The sequence below is a fragment of the Nerophis ophidion genome, linkage group LG21, assembly GCF_033978795.1.
Source record: "Nerophis ophidion isolate RoL-2023_Sa linkage group LG21, RoL_Noph_v1.0, whole genome shotgun sequence".
NCBI classification, from domain to species: Eukaryota; Metazoa; Chordata; class Actinopteri; order Syngnathiformes; family Syngnathidae; genus Nerophis; species Nerophis ophidion.
In genome coordinates, this window is record NC_084631.1 from 1,250,475 (window position 1) to 1,273,176 (window position 22,702).

Below are 22,702 nucleotides of genomic sequence, written 5' to 3' on the forward strand. Positions count from 1 at the left end.
ATTAATTTACACACTTTATCAGGATACTTTATCAGGTACACCTAATCTTTCTACTCAGAGTGATCATATCATTTTGAGTCTACAAAGAAAATATTGCTTTGATCACGTGTTTTACTGTGACTGTAGTTCACACTGTCTATAATGTACGCCCTAGAAATATAATGTTTACTGGTGTTTCTAATATTTTGGTCTTTTATCTGGCTGAATAGAATAGTAGATAATATTTAGCTGAGATAGGCGCCAGCGCCCCCCGCGACCCCAAAAAGGGAATAAGCGGTAGAAAATGGATGGATGGATTTGCAAAGCTCTAGGTTTTGCAGCTGTAACCAATGCTCTGACTTCTACAGAAATTGTGTGGTTATGTAGCTTTGTCAGGAAGTGACACTGACACAAGCTTGCAAGACATCCCACTCTCTCACTATCTAGGATTTCTTTATAAATGCAAGCAGGAAAACGTAATTTTCCATAGCACTGCAGAGATGTACAGGTACCTTTTTTATTAACTCGCACTCAGGTACCGAGTAGAAATTCCCCCAATATGTGATTAATTAAGTCTATCCTATTTCTACAATTGAGGACTAAATTAACAAAATGTAGTGGTTATGAATGAACATGCAAAACTTCAATGCAAACAAGTGAATGGTGTAGTGCAGTTCCTTAATCCAGGTATTTGCAGGTGTGGGCGTAAGTGCACCGCTCAGTTCTGTCAGTCCCTGAGTCATCAGGCCCAGCCATCATCCTCATCCTCGATACAATCCTAACTGCCCTACTGCTCGATCACGCTGTGGTTACCAGGGACACATTTAACGCCTAGTAGACTTTCTACAGCTACGATTGCCAAAAATCAAATGGCGTGTCCACGCAATCGGAAAACCGGTGACGGTACCAAAATAACTGCTCTGTAAAGTGGCAAGTGCGTTTTGAAGCTGGTGGAAAGAACATACAGGGCTAGATGTTCTCCATTGTTGTCATGTGTTTATTATTCCATTAGGTTATACTACAGTATATCACCTCCTTACATGGCTCTCTCAGTTCCGCCTACACACATTTTTATAATGGAAAAAACAACCAGATGACTGCTTGTTAAAAGCCTGGCTTTGGTCTGTGTTTTTTTTTTTACCGCCTATCCCTCTGAGGTCACGGTGGGTGCTACCAGTTTATTTATTCAAATTAATTGAGGCATGACGTCTCTTCAAAACAAAACCTCTATTTGAAGAAATATGTTTCTGACAAGTATCATTACATGCTACATGACACACGTGAGGAGGATATGCCAACTGATAAGTCAAAGCTCTTAAACGTAAACGCAGGTGGGCAGCTCGATACAACTATCGACAGTAACGATGCCAAGTATACTATCAGTACTTGTTAGATCAATAATTTAGCATTTAAAAAAAAAAAAATGTTTTTGTCGTTTACAAACTCTGAAAATTAGTTCCTGGACGTAAAGAAGGCTTTCAGATCAAAAACCAAATTTAAATGAGAACCAAGTCAGAAATAATTTGAATATTTAATTGCAATGCCGTGTTATTGTCTGATTTATAACTGTAATCAAAAATTGATATTCAATGATCTTTAAAATTTGAAGTTTCAGCATTGGTATGGCCAATACTGGCCCTAAACTAACTTGGTACTGGATTAATACCCATATTTTTATTATAGCTCAACTAATGTAAAGTTACCAAACAGAAGAATGAATGCTTATTACATATTAACATGTGTGTATATAGAACCATGTTACAATAGAAAGTAACCGGATATTAACAGTAAATTAGTGAAGTGAATTATATTTATATAGCGCTTTTTTTCTAGTGACTCAAAGCGCTTTACATAGTGAAACCCAATATCTAAATTAAATTCAAACCAGTGTGGGTGGCACTGGGAGCAGGTGGGTAAAGTGTCTTGCCCAAGGACACAACGGCAGTGACTAGGATGGCAGAAGCGGGAATCGAACCTGCAACCCTCAAGTTGCTGACACGGCCACTCTACCAACCGAGCTAAACCGCCCCAATAAATTAGCAAGTAGATTAATAATGGTTTTGACAAAATAATCCCACCGGAAATGATGCAATATGTCAGCAGCCTAATTTGGAGCCTTTGTAACCCGTTGAATTAATATTTTATCTTTACCCTAACAAAAAAAGTATCGTGATATACATTTTCGCAATGTAATTATCGCGATGTAGATTTTAGGCCATATTGGCCATTCCTAATTTTGATTGACAAACCGATTCAATGCTTAATTGAGAACCAGGGCAAATGTATGCAAACACATAGACAAGCTGACATTCACACAAAGCTAACAATAGGAAGACGGCACTCAAACTACCGCTATTACGACAGAGGAGTGGTAGTAGGGAGAGGGGGGAGGACATTTGGGGCCCAGGCTTGATAGGGGCATTGCAGGCAAATGTGTTTTCAAGAAGCAATGGGGTCCCGATTGTCTGTGCTCTCGCGCCTCACTTGCTAACTGGAGCGTGCGGCCGCATGGAGTTCTGTAGGACCCCCACAGTCCTTTGAGCTGTCAGTTGACAAAAGCATCTCCCCAGCCTCCTTTAATACCACCTACGCCGATGACGACATGTGCATGTGGTGCCAATGGATTCAGACTAATTCTATACAGAGCAGTCCAAAACAATTGAGACAGAATTACGAATTATTATTCCATCGTCCTACCATTTAAATATTAATGAGTATTGATTGGAGATAGATGAGTGAGTATCTGGTGGAGGGAGCTGGGTAATGTCCACATAAGAATTGGTATTCATCCCTGCATAATTCTAAAAAATATGAATAGAACAAAGATTGGGGACGTGTTGTTTAACATCACACAATTTAGGGCAACATCTTGTCATTTTTGTGGCACAGTGCCGGTAGGCATAATGATGTAATGATGGGGGGTTCTACTAAAAGCAATATTCCCCAATCCCTGCAAAAAGGATGACAGCGCTCTTAAAACTGGAAGCTATACAAGCCTGATTAGGATTGTATGCATAGGTGAATAGTTGTCTTATGCATTGTGAGAGGTCTGCGCTATATGTACCGAGTGTAACGGTAATCCCAGACTCGGCGCGGCACCCCTCCATATGGCGCTGCTGCTGTCTGTCTGAGAGGAGCTTGGGCTTTGTCTCAATGTTTGGGGTGGACGCCCTTGTATGTCTGGGTGGAGCTGGGGGTGGGAGGGATAATTGGGGGTCATTGTTTCGTCAGCCTCTGGTTGACCCATGTGGGTCAGGGGCCAACGTTGTGGATCAATCAGGGTGTCTTTGTGTTTCAGTAAATTCATGCAGGTGACGCTGATGAAATTAAGAAGCCTGACATTGGCCGAATGCGATAAATTCTCACTTTCCGATATTGTGACATGTGCCAAGTGACGCATTTGTTATTGGTGGACCCTGAGACAATTCTGTTTTCGGTAGTCGGTATTTGACAAATTGTGAATTGATCGCCGTTCTCCTCCATCTCCAGGCCCTCCTCCTGCCCCTCCCTCTCTGTTCCAGCCGCCACGGCGTCCCGGCCTTGGCACGGTGGGGAAACCCATCCGTCTCCTGGCCAACCACTTCCAAGTGCAGATTCCCAAGATTGATGTCTATCACTATGATATCGACATCAAGCCTGAGAAACGGCCACGGAGGGTCAACAGGTAAATCTACCAACGTTTTTTTTCTTTCCTTCTCCCCATGAAGGTTGATTTATAAGCGAGGCTTTATTTATTGCATTTGTACATTTACAATTTAAGTGTATGAGCACCTCAGCAACTGTATACTGGTCTTTTTAGGGAGGTGGTGGACACCATGGTGCGGCACTTCAAGATGCAGATCTTTGGAGATCGACAGCCTGGTTATGATGGGAAGAGGAACATGTATACAGCACATCCACTGCCAATCGGGAGAGACAGGGTTGGTATATACATTCGCTGAATCACTTTAATTTTTTTATTGTCTTGATTAGCCGTAGGTCTTAACAAGGGGTCGCAGAATTACTGCAGAGGGGTCTTAAAATATTTAGTTCATTGGACTTTTTCATGTATATTATTTTTCCTCAAATTTAAATGTTTTTAAATACATAAACATTGGTTTAACACACTGTAGTGTTGTTTATAAATGGCATTGCCATGGACACCCTGCTCACAGTACTTTGCAGTTTTTAAATTTAAAAACTTAAACTATTACTGTATTTGTTAGAATTTAAGATAGCTAGCAATCAGCGCCTTAGTTAACCAGCTAGTGATTAGCGTGTTATTTGCTTATTAGCTGTTAGCAGTACTACTATTTTTTTTTGGGATATGTCAGTATTGCACAATAGCAAGGTACCTTTTATTATCCATCCATCCATTTTGTACCGCTTGTCCCTTTCAGGATCGCTGGTTGGCTGGTGCCAGTTTAATTTGAAACACAATTTATGACAATATATGATAAGTCCCCTCGCCTCATTCCATCAGTTTGGGGGTCATTGGCCTGGACAACGTTGAATACCTTTTGCCTAAAATCCGTATCATGATGTATATTGCAGCCTTTTGTGATAACAATGTATATCACTACATTTATAAATGATACTTTCAAAACGGGTTACAAAGGTTTCCAATTGGCTGCTGACGTGTGGAAACATTGCAGCGTTTCAAGTTGTATTTGGTTCTGAAAACTATTAATAATATATTTAATTTACAGATGATGGATGGTTACTTTTTACTGTAACACAGGTACATCTACAAGTCTGTTAAAATGTACCAAGCACATATTCTTCTGTTGTTTGGGTACTTTATATTAGTTTTGGGCGATACTAGAAATTTGGGTACCGATCCAATACTAAATGGGTTACAGGGGCAGAATTGGCCGTAACAATTTTCATATTTAAAATTTTTCAGGATCATAAAATGTTTACATTTTTTTATCACAACTGTAATGCGACAAAAACATTGGATAAGGGTGTATTAATATCAATTAACATGTAAATTATTTCCTTATTCCCTTTTATGACATACTATATTTTTAATATACCGGTAGTTCATAGTGCAAAATAACTAAATAAATGCAAATACTTTTGGCTCTTTTTTCCTGAGTTCATAAATAATGAAAACGACAAAGCTGTTGTGATCATAAATATTGATGTAATAATAAAGTTACGAGGAATCGTTACTGTTGATACTTGTATCGATCCGCCCATCCAGGTTTACTTCCAAAAGCTCTATCCTAGCAGTTAGTATCCCCTTATGGTATATAGTGTAGCATGTTCAGCTATTATAAGAAACATAGCTTATCCGTTGCCAGAGAGGGCCATTCAGGCACATTTACCTCAACTTTCCACACTTCTAAGAGTCGCAGTGTAGGTTTGTTTTCTTCAGAATGAACTTGTAGTTTGTCAACTATTTCACAAAACCTTTCATTGACCGTCTCCTTGGGTCACCTACTCAATTTGTTTACTGATCCTCAATTCCCACCTTCTAATCTATGTCCATGAATTGCAGGTGGACCTGGAGGTGACCCTACCTGGCGAAGGGAAAGATCAGACGTTTAAGGTGTCCTTGCAATGGGTGTCTGTTGTCAGTCTTCAGATGCTGCTGGAAGCATTGTCCGGTCACCTGAACGAGGTCCCGGAGGACTCCGTTCAGGCCCTGGATGTTATCACACGGCATCTCCCTTCCATGAGGTCTTTATTAACGTCTATTCTTCACTTGTTTTCAAGATCCATGCTTGGATTATTGTTTTTCACATTTTATGAAGCTTTGACTGAATTTCCTGCCGTCTTGCATTCATCAAATTAGATTACACGCCCGAATGGATGTTTTTTTGAAAGGCTTTTCCTGCGTATTAGGAAGTTTTATTAAAAATGCACCTCTGCTCCTAATTTACTACACATTTACATACTGATACAAACAGTTCATCATTCAAGAAGAAAGTGGTTTGTGATTTCCTTTGTGTCAATGTACACAGATACACTCCGGTGGGCCGTTCATTCTTCTCCCCTCCTGAGGGCTACTACCATCCTCTGGGCGGAGGCAGGGAGGTGTGGTTTGGTTTCCATCAGTCCGTCCGTCCTGCCATGTGGAACATGATGCTCAACATCGATGGTAGGACGACAGAACTGTAAAAAAAAAAAGCAGTCTTTTTGTTGTTTCACTTAAAAATATTACCACTTGTCATATACACCAATGGGGGAGATCATATTAAATAATTGGTGTGTTTTTTTTATTTGTGAAAATTGCAGTTGCTAATATAGTATTTCATTCAGTCTTAATTGGTAGAGTATATCAGTATTATGTTATTATATTATGCTTACCATATTTTTCGGACTATAAGGCGCACTTAAAATCCTTTACATTTCTCAAATCGACAGTGCACGTTATAGCCTAATGTAAGGAATAATTCTGATTGTGCTTACTGACCTCAAAGCAATTTTATTTGGTACATGGTGAATTTATAAGTGTGACCAGTAGATGGTAGTCACACCAAAGACATAAGTGTTGACTGCAATATGATGCCAGTAAAATTAAAGTTAAAGTACCAATGATTGTCACACACACACATGGTGTGGCGAAATTATTCTCTGCATTCTACCCATCACCCTTGATCACCCCCTGGGAGGTGAGAGGAGCAGTGAGCAGCAGCGGCCGCGCCCGGGAATAATTTTTGGTGATTTAACCCCCAATTCCAACCCTTGATGCTGAGTGCCAAGCAGGGAGGTAATGGGTCCCATTTTTATAGTCTTTTTATAGACTCGGCTGGGGTTTGACCTCATGACCTACCGATCTCAGGGCAGACACTCTAACTACTAAGCCCCTGAGTAGGTACCACACCAAAACTTTAAATGTTCCATTGAAAATAACGACCATTACACACAGCACTCAAAAATCTGTCAAAATGTTTTAGTAGGACTTTGAAGCCGCACCGCTTGATGGATTGTTGGCCCATTACGGCTACCGTAGTCAGAGATACAAGTATTACTATGGTGTGTGTATAAGGACCGCAAAATGGCACCCATTAGCAGACATATTATCTGGTGTTTTGTTCCGCCATATACTGTAAAACCAAATCACGTGGCATTTTTCTTCCCTCCTTCCAAACCCCCAGTGTCGGCCACTGCTTTCTACCGTGCTCAGCCTGTGATTGAGTTCATGTGCGAGGTGTTGGATATACAGAACATCAATGAACAGACCAAACCTTTGACTGACTCGCAGCGGGTCAAATTCACCAAGGAAATAAGAGGTGAGTATTTGTATGTGTTTTATTATATTCGGTCCTCTCATTGAGGGGCCGTATGATACAGTGCAGCATAAAACCCCTGGGGGAAAAAATGATGGAATCACCAGTCTTGGAGGATGTTCATACAGTTGTTTTGATTTTGTAGAAAAAATGCAGATGACAAGCGTGACACACAACTATAGTCATTTCAAATGGAAACTTGCTGGCTTTAACAAACGCAAAAAGAAATCTAGAGTATATATTGTGATAGTCAGTGACGGTTTCATTTTTAGATCGGAGTGAAAAATTATGGAATCATGAAAAACAAACACTACAACACACTACTAGTACTTTGTTGCAATATCTCTGGCTTTTTTAACAGCTAGCAGTCTCTGAGGTGTGGACTTGTGACAAACTGTACTCTAGTTTTGTCAGTCATGGACTATTTCTTCAATTTCCACCACTGATGTTCACTATTTGACTACTAGACATTGACATTGACCTTATGTACCTTTCTTCAAATAAGGTTTTTACAGTTGTTTTTAAATTATGTCATACCCAAACGCGTTCAAATTGTCAACATAAACGTGTCCATTTATTGAAAATGTAATGACAGCCATTTCTCCAGTGCCGTTACCTGACATGCCGTCCCATATCATCAATGACTGTGGACATTTACATGTTTTCTTCATAGAGCTTATTGGAACAGCACCAAACAAAAGTTCCATCATCACCACCTTGCGCAATGCAGATTCACGATTCATCACTGAATGACTTTCATCCATAGCTGACGATTGCTTTTACCTAGTCCTTTGGAACCTTGTTTATTTCTTAATGACGACTTTCATTTTAAATTTTGTGTACATTAATCCCATTTCCTTCAAGCAGTTTCTTACAGTTAGGTCACAGATGGCGACTCCAGTTGCTGCCCATGTGTTTTTAATTTGTTTAGCTGTGCATTTTCTGTTTTCAAGACATATTTCTTTGTTAGTCCACCAGTGTGCTTGCCTTTTACAACCTTCTCATGTTATTTGTACTTGGTCCCGATGTTAGAGACAGCTGACTGTGAACAATCATTTTTTGCAACATTGTGTGATGATTTACCTTCTTGAAGAAATTTGATCATTCTCTCCTTTGTTTCAATTGACGTCTCTCGTGTTGGAGCCATGAATCATGTCAGTCCACCTGGTGCAACAGCTATCCAAGGTGTGAACACTATTCTTAACTGCAGACTAATGAACAGATTTAATCTGATGCAGGTGATAGTTTTGGAAATTAAAATTTACAGGGTGATTCCATAATTTTCTCAGAATTGAGTGATTCCATAATTTTGTCCACGGGTTGTAGAAGTAAAGGTGTTTACGGAGACTAACACTGCTGAATGCTTGACACCACATAAGTCACTGTCGAGTTTAGTACACAGTTTTATTGATTTTTTAAATTTTTTTTTTAAGAAAACTTGAACTCGAATCCTGCATCATTTTGTAACTTTTGTTTGTTGTGTTTTGACAGGCTTGAAAGTGGAGGTGACACACTGTGGTCAGATGAAAAGGAAGTACCGGGTGTGCAATGTCACTCGCCGACCAGCCAGCCACCAAACGTGAGTGTACTCTCTTCCACCGCTATTTTTAAATTTTTTCATTTGAGTTTGCACTTACTAATATCTATATTGTGGCATATATTGCAAGACAATATATTATTTTGTATGTAATTAATAGGGGTGTAACGGTACACAAAAATTTCGGTTCGGTAGGTACCTCGGTTTAGAGGTCACGGTTCGGTTCATTTTCGGTACAGTAAGAAAACAACAAAGTATACATTTTTTGGTTATTTATTTACCAAATTTGTAAACAATGGCATAACATAAATATACACACACGGCCCATTGCCAAGGTTAATGTGGTCAACATATATAAAATAAAAACAAAAGATAAGACGCAGAATGGTTTCTTAACAAAACCTTTCTACATATAAGGTGCTTTTTTTGATTGATTGATTTATGGACTTTTATTAGTAGATTGTACAGTACATATTCCTCTCTTTAAGAAGGGGGACCGGAGGGTGTGTTCCAACTATCGTGGGATCACACTCCTCAGCCTTCCCGGTAAGGTTTATTCAGGTGTACTGGAGAGGAGGCTTCGCCGGATAGTCGAACCTCGGATTCAGGAGGAACAGTGTGGTTTTCGTCCTGGTCGTGGAACTGTGGACCAGCTCTATACTCTCGGCAGGGTTCTTGAGGGTGCATGGGAGTTTGCCCAACCAGTCTACATGTGCTTTGTGGACTTGGAGAAGGCATTGGACCGTGTCCCTCGGGAAGTCCTGTGGGGAGTGCTCAGAGAGTATGGGGTATCGGACTGTCTTATTGTGGCGGTCCGTTCCCTGTACGATCAGTGCCAGAGCTTGGTCCGCATTGCCGGCAGTAAGTCGAACACATTTCCAGTGAGGGTTGGACTCCGCCAAGGCTGTCCTTTGTCACCGATTCTGTTCATAACTTTTATGGACAGAATTTCTAGGCGCAGTCAAGGCGTTGAGGGGTTCCGGTTTGGTAACCGCAGGATTAGGTCTCTGCTTTTTGCAGATGATGTGGTCCTGATGGCTTCATCTGACCGGGATCTTCAGCTCTCGCTGGATCGGTTCGCAGCCGAGTGTGAAGCGACCGGAATGAGAATCAGCACCTCCAAGTCCGAGTCCATGGTTCTCGCCCGGAAAAGGGTGGAGTGCCATCTCCGGGTTGGGGAGGAGACCCTGCCCCAAGTGGAGGAGTTCAAGTACCTAGGAGTCTTGTTCACGAGTGAGGGAAGAGTGGATCGTGAGATCGACAGGCGGATCGGTGCGGCGTCTTCAGTAATGCGGACGTTGTACCGGTCCGTTGTGGTGAAGAAGGAGCTGAGCCGGAAGGCAAAGCTCTCAATTTACCGGTCGATCTACGTTCCCATCCTCACCTATGGTCATGAGCTTTGGGTCATGACCGAAAGGATAAGATCACGGGTACAAGCGGCCGAAATGAGTTTCCTCCGCCGTGTGGCGGGGCTCTCCCTTTAGAGATAGGGTGAGAAGCTCTACCATCCGGGAGGGACTCAAAGTAAAGCCGCTGCTCCTTCACATCGAGAGGAGCCAGATGAGGTGGTTCGGGCATCTGGTCAGGATGCCACCCGAACGCCTCCCTAGGGAGGTGTTTAGGGCACGTCCAACCGGTAGGAGGCCACGGGGAAGACCCAGGACACGTTGGGAAGACTATGTCTCCCGGCTGGCCTGGGAACGCCTCGGGATCCCCCGGGAAGAGCTAGACGAAGTGGCTGGGGAGAGGGAAGTCTGGGTTTCCCTGCTTAGGCTGTTGCCCCCGCGACCCGACCTCGGATAAGCGGAAGATGATGGATAGATGGATGGATGGATATTCCGTATAACTGACCACTGAATGCAAACACCCCCCACCCCAGCCTGGCTAATTTTGGTAGTAAGAGGATATATGGGCTTATTGTTGTTCCAACATAGAAGTAGGTCAAAATCTAGTTTTTAATGCAATACAGCAACCCCCTGCGACCCCCAACGGGACAAGCGGTAGAAAATGGATGGATGGATGGTCTTAAATCTGCTGCTATAAAAACATTTGTTATGACTTCAGCCCTGTCTGACTTGCCAAGAAGAGGCTGCTTAAATGCGGTGGTGAAGCTTCAAAGGGGTTAGCATGTTTGACGTGTTGGCAGAAGCGTACCCTACTGCTGCTGAACAATGTCGGCAAACCTCTGTCCTCCATTGTTGTATCGCACCGCGCAGCCAAAGTGTTCCCAAACGGAAGATCTTGACAAGCAGGAGGGTCTTCCAGCTCTGGATTTTGCATGTTGTCCTAGCCCGGTCGATGCTAGCCAGCCGTGTGTTGTGCCTCGCTCTTCATTGTTTACACAACCTGCCGTGCGCTACCTAATATGTTTGTGTGGAAACTCGTTCGGTACACGTTCGAACCGAACCGAAACCCCCGTACGTAAACGGTTCAATACAAATACACGTACCGTTACACCCCTAGTAATTAATAATAGAAATAATTCAGAACGGGTTACAAAGGCCCTTGATAAGCGGATGATGTATGTTGTAACTAGAGATGTCCGATAATGGCTTTTTTGCCCATATCCGATATTGTCCAACTCTTAATTACCGATTCCGATATCAACCGATACCGATATATACAGTCGTGGAATTAACACATTATTATGCCTAATTTTGTTGTGATGCCCCTGCTGGATGCATTAAACAATGTAAAAGGGTTTTCCAAAAGTTATGGAAAAAAATGCCAACATGGCACTGCCATATTTATTATTGAAGTCACAAAGTGCATTATTTTTTTTAACGTGCCTCAAAACAGCGGCTTGGAATTTGGGACAAGCTCTCCCTGAGAGAGTATGAGGAGGTTGAGGTGGGTGAGTTTGAGATAGGGGTTAGCGGGGGGTGTATATTGTAGCGTCCCAGAAGAATTAGTGCTGCAAGGGGTTATGGGTATATATTTTGTTTGTTGTGTTACGGTGCGGATGTTCTCCTGAAATGTGTTCGTCATTCTTGTTTGTTGTGGGTTCACAGTGTGGCGCATGTTTGTAACAGTGTTCAAGTTGTTTATACGGCCACCCTCTGTGTGACCTGTTAGGCTGTTGACCAAATATGAATTGTTTTCACTTGTGTGTGTGTGAAAAGCCGTAGATATTATGTGATTGGGCCGGTACGCAAAGGCAGTGCCTTTTAAGGTTTATTGGTGCTCTGTACTTCTCCCTATGTTCGTGTACCACTCCGTACAGCGGCGTTTTAAAAAGTCATAAATTTTACGTTTTGAAACCGATACCGGTAATTTCCGATATTACATTTTAAAGCATTTATCGGTCATCTCTAGTTGTAACACGTTGCGTAATTTTCGGTTGAAAATAATTATTCATCTACTTGCTAATTTACAGTTTAACATCTGGGTACTTCCTGTTCTATCTACATTTCTGTTAATGTAATAAGGACTTATTATTTTGTATGGCTACTGCTTCAAATTAGTTTTAGGCGAGTAGTACAAATTTGGAATTCGACGGGGCGACATGGCTCTGTTTGGTATAGCGACCGTGCCAGCAACTTGAGGATTCCAGGTTTGATCCCTGCTGCAGCCATCCTCGTCACAGCCGTTGTGTCCTTGGGCAAGACACTTTACCCACCAACTCCCAGTGCCACCCACACTGGTTTGAATGTTACTTTGATAATGGGTTTCACTGTGCAAAGCACTTTGAGTCACTAGAAGAAAGCGCTATATAAATATAATTCACTTCAACACTACCAAGTAGTTACAGGTGTAGTACGGGTCATACCATTGCATACCTCAAATTTCCAAGCTCATTGATATATATATTTTTTTTCGTAATTACAATAAGACAAAAACGCATGACTGTGCAACAATATAACATACTGTGATTTCCGGACTATAGAGGGCATTGGTGCATAGGCCGCACCCATTAAATTTGAGAATATATATATTTTTTTCCATGTATCAGCCGCCCAGGACAATAAGCCGCAGGTATACACGTTGTGAAATAAGTTATTTACACAAAATTCTGTAAATTTTTTTATTTACATACCTTAATTACTTCCAAACGGTGTCTGTCATATGGAAGTAAAACAGCTGATCAAACAAAACGTCATCGTCATGGACCAACTAGATGCGAAAGTTAGCTCTTCAATCATCTAAACAGGCTCAATAACTCCGCTCTGACGTTTTGGTGAATTTACTAGAGCAGTGGTTCTCAACCTTTTTTCAATGATGTACCCCCTGTGAACGTTTTTTTAATTCAAGTACCCCCTAATCAGAGCAAAGCATTTTTGATTGAAAAAAAGAGATAAAGAAGTAAAATACAGCACTATGTCATCAGTTTCTGATTTATTAAATTGTATAGAAGTGCAAAATATTGCACATTTGTAGTGGTCTTTCTTGAGCCATTTGGGAAAAATAGATATACGAATAACTAAAAACTTGTTGAAAAATAAACAAGTGATTCAAATATGAATAAAGATTTCTACACATAGAAGTAATCATCATTTACCATGAATTGATTAACGTGGACCACGACTTAAACAAGTTGAAAAACTTATTGGGGTGTTACCATTTAGTGGTCAATTGTACGGAATATGTACTGTACTGTGCAATCTACTAATAAAAGTATCAATCAATCAACTTAAAGTGCCCTCTTTGGGGATTGTAATAGAGATCCATCTGGATTCATCAACTTCATTCTAAACATTTCTTCACAAAAAAATTATCTTTAACATCAATATTTATGGAACATGTCCACAAAAAATCTAGCTGTCAACACTGAATATTGCATTGTTGCATTTATTTTCACAGTTTATGAACTTCCATTCATATTTTGTTGAAGTATTATTCAATAAATATATTTATAAAGGATTTTTGAATTGTTGCTATTTTTAGAATTATTTTTTAAAATCTCACGTATCCCTTGGCGTACCTTCAAGTACCCCCAGGGGTACGCGTACCCCCATTTGAGAACCACTGTAGTAGAGAATTTGTGAAACTGAAACGAAACAAATAGAATGCCATTGTAAGTTAAAAGTACCAACACAGACACTTGTGAACGCGTTGGCTTAATAGTTAATGCTAACAACGCTAGCGTCATTACATTACGATGGCTAATACAAATATGCATCAAAACACGCCTAAAGACATCACACATGGGACGGTTTAGTAAGTACGACTAGTTTGTTATATTGTAAAACTTACAGACGTTGCTTGGAGTGTTGAAGAATCCATAAGTGTAAAAACACTATGGATGACTAAAAGACTGAACAGCTCTTGTACATCCAGTTTAAAGCACGAAACAGAAGGAAATACCGTAGACGTTCACACAGCAGCACCTGCAGTGAATGAACTCATCCAAAAGATGTCACTATAGTACAAATAAACACACTTCAATGTTTTTGCTTGTGTTTGATGAAAACTATCTGCATTATGGCCGTGAGCGAAGAAAAATCCAATAATTAGCCGCATCATTTTCAGCAACAGTATTCAAAGTGTAAGACATTTTTTTTCGGTTTATAGCCCGGAATTTACGGTATTTAAATAATTTTCTACTATTGCCTCTGATTTAAGTATTCAATAATTTATTGAGTTAGTAAAAATTACAATTTGTTTTTGATAATATAAATGTAACCACTGTAGTTTCAACATATGGTGATACTATACTTGGTATAGATATTGTGGAGGTATTCATCCGCCCACCTTTTGTTTACATTCAAGAGCTCTAGCTGGTGGTGTGTATATAGTGTAGCATGCTTAGCTATTCTACTTCCTCCAGTGATAATACTTGTAAGAAACAGAGTACATTTTCCGCCAAAGAGGCAATGTTTGCTTACTTAGAACAGGTTTTGCACTCTGAACAGACTTTAGCAGCTAGCTTGCTAGTGAGGACACAGCTAGTAGGTGTCATCAACATGCATTATCATGATGTAACAATACTGTTAGTCTGTCATCGGACACATTTATATCGTCTATTTTTGCAACTGTAGTTTGTACGAGAGATGTCCGATAATGGATATTTGATATTCCGATATTGTCCAACTCTTAATTACCAATTCCGATATCAACCGATACCGATGTATACAGTTGTGGAATTAACACATTATTATGCCTAATTTTGTTGTGATTTCCCCGCTGGATGCATTAAACAATGTAACAAGGTTTTCCAAAACAAATCAACTCAAGTTATGGAAAAAAAAGGCCAACATGGCACTGCCATATTTATTATTGACGTCACAAAGTGCATTATTCTTTTTAACAGCAGCTTGGAATTTGGGAGAGAGCATGAGGAAGTTAAGGTGTGGAGGCTGTAGCGGGGGGGTGTATATTGTAGCGTCCCGGAAGAGTTAGTGCTGCAAGGGGTTCTGGGTGTTTGTTCTGGATTGTTTATGTTGTGTTACGGTGCAGATGTTCTCCCGAAATGTTTGTCATTCTTGTTTGGTGTGGGTTCACAGTGTGGCGCATATTTGTAACATTGTTAAAGTTGTTTATACGGCCACCCTCAGTGTGACCTGTATGCCTTGCATTCACTTCTGTGTGTGAAAAGCCGTAAATATCATGTGATTGGGCCTGCACGTAAAGGCAGTGCCTTTTAAGGTTTATTGGTGCTCTGTACTTCTCCCTACGTCCGTGTACCACTCCGTACAGCGGCGTATTAAAAAGTCCTGAATTGTTCTTTTTGATACCGATTTCCGATATTATATCTTAAAGCATTTATCGGCTGATAATATCGGACATCTAGTTTGTACCACAAATAATTCTGAGAAGTTTATTTGTATTGTTAATTTGTTCACAGGTTCCCCTTGCAACTCGAGAACGGCCAGGCCATGGAGTGCACCGTCGCTCAGTATTTCAAGCAGAAGTATAATCTGCAGCTCAAGTATCCACATTTACCCTGTCTGCAAGTAGGGCAGGAACAGAAGCACACTTACTTGCCCCTAGAGGTGAGAAGAGACCATTTTTCCGTACTCCTCCAAAATTGCTCTTTAAGTCAAAACTTAATGACTTTATTACTTTTGTAGGTCTGTAACATAGTTGCAGGCCAACGCTGCATCAAGAAACTGACCGACAACCAAACATCCACCATGATCAAAGCTACAGCTCGCTCTGCCCCTGACAGACAGGAAGAGATCAGCAGATTGGTGAGCGAAGATCTTAGCGGTCTTTTGATGTTGATATTTGACTTTTTACCAAGCACTTTATGGGATCTATTCAATCAGGGTTTCAAGAAAGCAGATTAGGTTTTTACTAAAAAGTTAAAATACCAAAGATTGTCACATAGTCTTTGGCACGACTTGGCCGGGATTTGAACTCACAACCTACCGATCTCAGAGCGGACACTCTTACCACTAGGCCACTGACTAGGTAATGGATGTAATTTTTGGCTATATGTCAGCATGGATGTAATTTTTGGCTATATGTCAGCATGGCCAAATTATTTATTTTATTCAGCATTTTTTATAAAACATACCCTATTAGGCAAAAATATTTTAACAGTAAAAATGTATATCAAGGGCCTGATTATCGGCACCATACATTAGAATCGTTTTATCTCGCTCAATTGTTTGCTCCACTTTTGAGAGAAACGGCTTCTGCGAGTGAACGGAAAGTTGCTCTCCACTGATTTTGACCTTTTGGCCCATTTTTCCTTACTACAGACCGAGGCCATAATTACAGATCTGTTAGACGCCGTTGGCTCGAGTATCATCTGGCGTAAGAAGAGCCATTTCCGATAATCGCTAACATGATAAGCTAATGTCCGAACTTCAAAGGTGTTGACTACCAGCGGTAGTAATGAGCAGAATATAGATTTTCCTTTGCAGAAAATGAAGAGGAGTAGAGCCAGGAACCAGGCACACTGTGAGAGATAATGGTGGTGTTGAATGACGCGAGGAAGGAGAACTCTGACATGAAATACTTATGAAAACATGTAAAGGAATTGAAGAAGGATAATGCATCTCAAACAAATTAATAGGCGAGAAGAAAAAGTGGATGCCTTTCTAGAAGCAAAATGATGAAAAGCGCACATTGTTCAGGTGGAACATGACAAACACACTTAATGATTGTTACTGGGCTCCACATAACTTGAAGCTCTTATTCCAGAGCAGCTGATAACCAAAGAGAAAAGGATGATGTTAGCATTTGGGTAACTATCTGCAATCAAAGTGGTTGGATGTGGATGTCAACAACATTGACACTATTGGAAAAAAACCAAACCACACCTGTCATCGTCAGAAATGTCACCAACAAAAAAAAAAAGCAAGGTGTCATTGCTGAGGCAGAGCAGCAAGCTAAAGAGAAGAGATTTTGACATCAATAGCTATGTGTACATGGGTAAATGATCATAATTCGGATTATTTTGTGACTGTGGACATGGCCCCTGGAAAAAAAAATCCGATTATGACATGCATCGCACCTTACATTGGAATTAGAGATGTCCGATAATATCGGAATGCCGATATTATCGGTGGATAAATGCTTTAAAATGTATTGATTGATTGATTGATTGAAACTTTTATTAGTAGATTGCCCAGTTCAGTACATATTCCGTACAATTGTTCTAGATGGTAGTGTGCTGGGGGGGGGCAGTACATCTAAGAAGGACAGCTCCAGACTTCAGAAACTGATCAGGCGGGCCGGTTCTACAATGGGAATGAAACTGGACTCACTGGTGACGGTGGCAGAGAAGAGGACTGTTGACAAACTAGTGAGCATCATGGTTGATGCCAGTCACCCTCTGCATAGTGTTATCAGTAGCCAGAGGAGCCTGTTCAGTGCTAGACTGCTTCATCCCAAGTACAGGACTAATAGATTCAAAAACTCCTTTGTCCCACACGCCATTAGACTGTACAACTCCTCTCTGGGGCGGGGGCGGGGTGTATAAGGATGACAGGGGATGCAAAACAATAAAATGGTCACTACTGCCTACTTTCTCTTGTTATATTCTTATTTTGCTGTTATATTTTTATTCCCATTGTTGCTTTTTATTTTTTATTCTTGTTGTAATATTTCTCTATTTTGTTTCCATTTAAACCCCCATTATTTACTTTTTTTTTTTTTTTTTAATTGATCCCAACTCTGTACACTGCTGCTGGAATTTTAATTTTCCTGAAGGAACTCTCCTGAAGAAATCAATAAAATACTATCTATCTATCTATCTTGACCACTAAATGGTAACACCCAAATAAGTTTTTCAACTTGTTTAAGTCGGGGTCCACGTTAATCAATTCATGGTAAATTGTAATTATTGTTATTTGTTTCAAAAAGTAAAATGTATGACTTTTTAAAACGCCTCTGTACGGAGTGGTACACGGACGTAGGGAGAAAAACAGAGCAGTTGCGTCTCCCAGTCATACTTGCCAAGACTCCCAATTTTCCCGGGAGATTCCCGAATTTCAGTGCCCCTCAGGAAAATCTCCCGGGGCAACCATTCTCCCGAATTTCTCCCGATTTCCACCCAGACATCAATATTGGGGGCGTGCCAGCCCAATCACATAATATCTACGGCTTTTCACACACACAAGTGAATGCAAGGCATACTTGTCAACAGCCATACAGGTCACACCGAGGGTGGCCGCATAAACAACTTTAACACTGTTAGAAATATGCGCCCCACTGTGAACCCACACCGAACAAGAATGACAAACGCATTTCCGCACCGTAACACAACAGTACAAATACCCAGACCCCCTTGCAGCACTAACTCTTCTGGGACGCTACAATATATACCTCCTGCTACCCCCCAATAATAAGGGAGAGGGGGGCAGAGGAGAAAAAGAAAAGAAACGGCAGATCAACTGGTCTAAAAAGGGGGTCTATTTAAAGGCTGGAGTATACAAATGAGTTTTAAGATGAGACTTAAATGCTTCTACTGAGGTATCATCTCGAACTGTTACTGGGAGGGCATTCCAGAGTACTGGAGCCCGAATAGAAAACGCTCTATGGCCCGCAGACTTTTTTTGGGCTCTGGGAATCACTAATAAGCCGGAGTCCTTTGAACGCAGATTTCTTGCCGGGACATATGGTACAATACAATCTGCAAAATAGGCTGGAGCTAGAACATGTAGTATTTTATACGTAAGTAGTAAAACCTTAATCACATCTTAAGTGCACAGGAAGCCAGTGCAGGTGAGCCAGTATAGGTACATATGTATGTATATATGTATATAAAGGTATATACAGTATAGGTATATATGTATGTGTATAAAGGTATATACAGTACAGGCGTAATGTGATCAAACTTTCTTGTTCTTGTCAAAAGTCTAGCAGCCGCATTTTGTACCAACTGTAATCTTTTAATGCTAGACATGGGGAGACCCGAAAATAATACGTTACAGGAGACGAGACGTAACAAACGCATGGATAATGTTCTCCGCGTCGCTAGTGGACACAAAGTAGCCAATTTTAGCGATATTATGGAAATGATAGAAGGCCGTTTTAGTAACAGTCTTAATGTGTGACTCAAAGGAGAGAGTTGGGTCGAAGATAAAACCCATATTCTTTACCGAATCGCCTTGTTTAATTGTTTATTGGTCAAATGTTAAAGTGGTATTATTAAATAGATATCTGTGTACAGCAGGACCGATAAACAGCATTTCCGTTTTCTTGTTACATTGTTTAATGCATCCAGCGGGGCGTCACAACAAAATTAGGCATCATAATGTGTTAATTCCACGACTGTATACATCTATATCGGTACTTAAGAGTTGGACAATATCGGGATATCGGCAAAAAAGCCATTATCTCTAATCGGAATACTTTATTTTGAAATGCGTAGCACATACTGTAAACAAAAGCAGAAGAAGAAGCAGTGATTACTGCTGTAAACAAACTTTACTCTGTGCAGATCTGCTTGTCTGACGTAGTTATTTATTCATCAAATTTTCTTTCTGTTTGCTACTTTTATTTCTCTTTTTAAAATGGAGCTGTTCTGTGCCCTCCATGTTGTGATATGTGCAGGTTACCGCGTGTTTCCATATTACGACATTGTGTATGTGCCTGACGCTAGCAGTAAGCACTTGGAGTAGCTGTAAAGTCGCGAATCAAACAGCTTGTTTAGAACAACAAACTCAACAGTATAGAACTCTACTTCTGTACATTGTGAATGGGGGGGAGACAGCAGGAAAACAATTTAATTCCAAGACTATTCAATTTAGTCCCCTCCACCACCAAAGTATAGCTGACATCAAATGCATGATTAATGTCTGATTAATTGTGTTCATCTGCACATAGCTAGTGAGCATCTGACAAAGCACACTGCTGATATCACCCAAGTTAGCACGGAACCTAATGCAGCAGGGGAAAATGTTCTGGTCGAGGTGGCGTGGTGAGATTGTTGTACGGTGGTGCCAGCAACTGGAGGGTTCCAGGTTTGATTTTGCCATCCTAGTCACTGCCGTTGTGTTTTTGGGCAAGATAATTCACACACCTTGCTGCCAGTGTCACCTATATTAATGTAGTATAAAGATGTAGCTAATAAGTTCCACAATGTAAAGGTGCTTTGAGTCTGAAGAGAAAAAGCACTACATAAATATGATTTGCTTCACTTCATGCTGCCGAGTCTCAGAGAGAACAAGAGCCAACGTACTTGTCAAAGACAACAACTGGACAAATACTAAGGATGACATCCTCTTGTCTACAAGGAAATAAAAGACACAACTCACAAAGACTGGACGCAGCTTGAAGTGCACAACAAATAAAAACTACAATAAAACATTTAAAAAACACATCGTGCAAAATTCAACACATTTCACTTTATCATCACCTTAATTGTTCAGAAATATGGGGATTTAACTATAAATGTACACTTCATTCATTAACTGTGTGACAAAAAATATCATAATGCATAATGTTGGAGATAGAACATTCAAACCCTTTATTTATTCAATAGGAAATACTGAAATTCCACAATATAGTGAATTTGCAAACAGCTGAAATTATGCACAAAGCAAACTCTAACCTGCTACTGAAGAATGTACAACAATTCTTCTAAACAAAAGAGAAGAAAAATGTAAACTTTAAGACCTTTAGTTTATCGGCATGTTGAATTCAATTATGGAATGGATTAAGCAAATAAATCAAACACGGTCACTAATATGATCTAATTCAAGAAACTCTTCAAACTTGAAGTGTTTACAAAGTACAAAGAATAAAAACCATGATAAACATTCAGAATTTATTGATAATCTTATTTATCTCACCATATGAAATACAAATTACTTCACTAATTATTTATTATTTATGGAGTATATTGTGAATACATTGAGAACAGGAATTGAATAAACTTGTTAGCAACTGCTATATAAAGGAAAAGGGGTAAGATTAAATAAGTTATGCTTCTTCCTACTCCTTTTCGAACATGATGAAAATGAAAAACTGGAAATTGTGATGTATCATGTTGCATGCATATTCGAAATGAAACTCAAATTTACATACAGAAATTACTTAATCATTGTTTTACTGTATTTAATGTCGCCACTTATGCAAACTTATTTTTTTTTTGCTTAATATTATCCTTAGTTTAACACAATAGATTATTTATTATGTATTCTTTTTTTTTTTTTCATTTTGCTTTTGATTTTTTATCGTTTGTATATAAAAAGTGAATAACGTGCACAATAGCACTTCTTGGAGCCCAGCTATAGTTTGTATTAGGGCTTAATAAAAGCTATAGTTGTTTCCCCTAGCTGACAATATTGTTGAAACCTAAATGTTTTTATGATATGTTATGTCACACTCCTAACGACACACCTTTTACTCTTTTTTTTCTTGGCTTTCTGGGTTTGTTCTGATCTTCTCTTCTTTGCTCAGGTCAAAAGCAACAGCATGGTTGGGGGCCCGGACCCATATCTGAAGGAATTTGGCATTGTGGTTCACAATGACATGACCGAGGTTACAGGGCGTGTGCTCCCAGCGCCCATGCTTCAGTATGGGGGCCGGGTGAGTACAGATACAGGGAGAGACTGTGGCAGGGTGAGTACCGAACAAGGGGTCACACACTGGGGTCACCAGCATAGGGCGGGGGTTGGGGTCATCGGAATGAATGTTGAACCACTGGGGTTTTCTCTTCCAGGTTCGTTAATAAATTAATCAATTTGTTAATGGTTGCACACTCTAAAATTTGTGCTATTGTTGATTAATTTGACAAGTGTTAGAGGATGTGTTAAGGCCTAACAGCATGCAACTATTTCATACAAATTAACAAGTGTTAGAAGATGTGTTAAGGCCTAACTGTTTCATACAAATTAACCACTTCTGCAATTTGTCCTGCTTTTTGTGTTTAAATAGACCTATAGAACCTGGAACTAGCCCCGAGTGTGTATCCTATGGTGCAGCTCAGCAGTCTCTGTGTGCAAACATTCTAATACTCCCTGTGTGAAAATACAATTATAATACACAGTGGCTGAGATGAATGTCTAATCACGCAAGACTGCTGACTCGCACCGAATCTTAATTCAGCCATTAGGAAACTTGGGTGATTGATGCCAAAAACAGCTGTTTCCTGCTGGCTCATTTGGAAATGGTAACACTGGGTCATTTTTATCCGTGTTGGAACATTGCAGCCTTTATTCATATTTTAAAGTAGGGACGTGCCGATCAATTGGCCACCGAACAGCCAATTTTCGGGGAAAAGTATGTGACATTGCTGATTAATGCCGATCACAAGTGCAGACTCTCTCTGGCTTACAAGCTGCTAACCGCTAATTATGTCTTCATACACAGAGTGGAGCGGCTCCCCCAAACTATGATGGCAAATTTACATTTTTTTAGTGTCTAAAGTAGCACTATCACTGGAAGACAAGACAATAAAAATGACAAGCCTTGAGAAGGTATGCTAATGGCTAAGCTAACCTAGTAGGAAACAACACTAATAAATAAGTGCTTGGTAAAGTTTAAGAAGTTTAGATGAAGTGTGTTACTGCAGTAAGCAGATATTTACAGGAAATTAACAAGTGGAATATTAAGAGTCTACAGCAGG

General features: G+C 40.2%; 1 protein-coding gene across 6 annotated transcripts in view; it reads left to right on the forward strand.

The window, feature by feature from the left end:
• The window catches only part of LOC133539563 (protein argonaute-4), a 53,728-nt gene that overhangs the window by 13,157 nt on the left and 17,869 nt on the right, over positions 1-22,702 (forward strand). For 2 of the 6 annotated variants that reach the window (XM_061881564.1, XM_061881566.1), the window contains exons 2-11: positions 3,469-3,643; positions 3,779-3,899; positions 5,465-5,646; positions 5,931-6,067; positions 7,068-7,201; positions 8,324-8,384; positions 8,691-8,778; positions 15,521-15,668; positions 15,747-15,866; positions 21,535-21,696. In XM_061881564.1, the coding sequence (XP_061737548.1) occupies positions 3,469-3,643; positions 3,779-3,899; positions 5,465-5,646; positions 5,931-6,067; positions 7,068-7,201; positions 8,324-8,384; positions 8,691-8,778; positions 15,521-15,668; positions 15,747-15,866; positions 21,535-21,696 (1,328 nt within the window). Of the gene's footprint in view, positions 1-3,468; positions 3,644-3,778; positions 3,900-5,464; positions 5,647-5,930; positions 6,068-7,067; positions 7,203-8,323; positions 8,385-8,690; positions 8,779-15,520; positions 15,669-15,746; positions 15,867-21,534; positions 21,697-22,702 lie in introns of all 6 variants that reach the window. The other 4 variants (XM_061881568.1, XM_061881569.1, XM_061881567.1 and 1 more) reach the window with 3 other exon arrangements.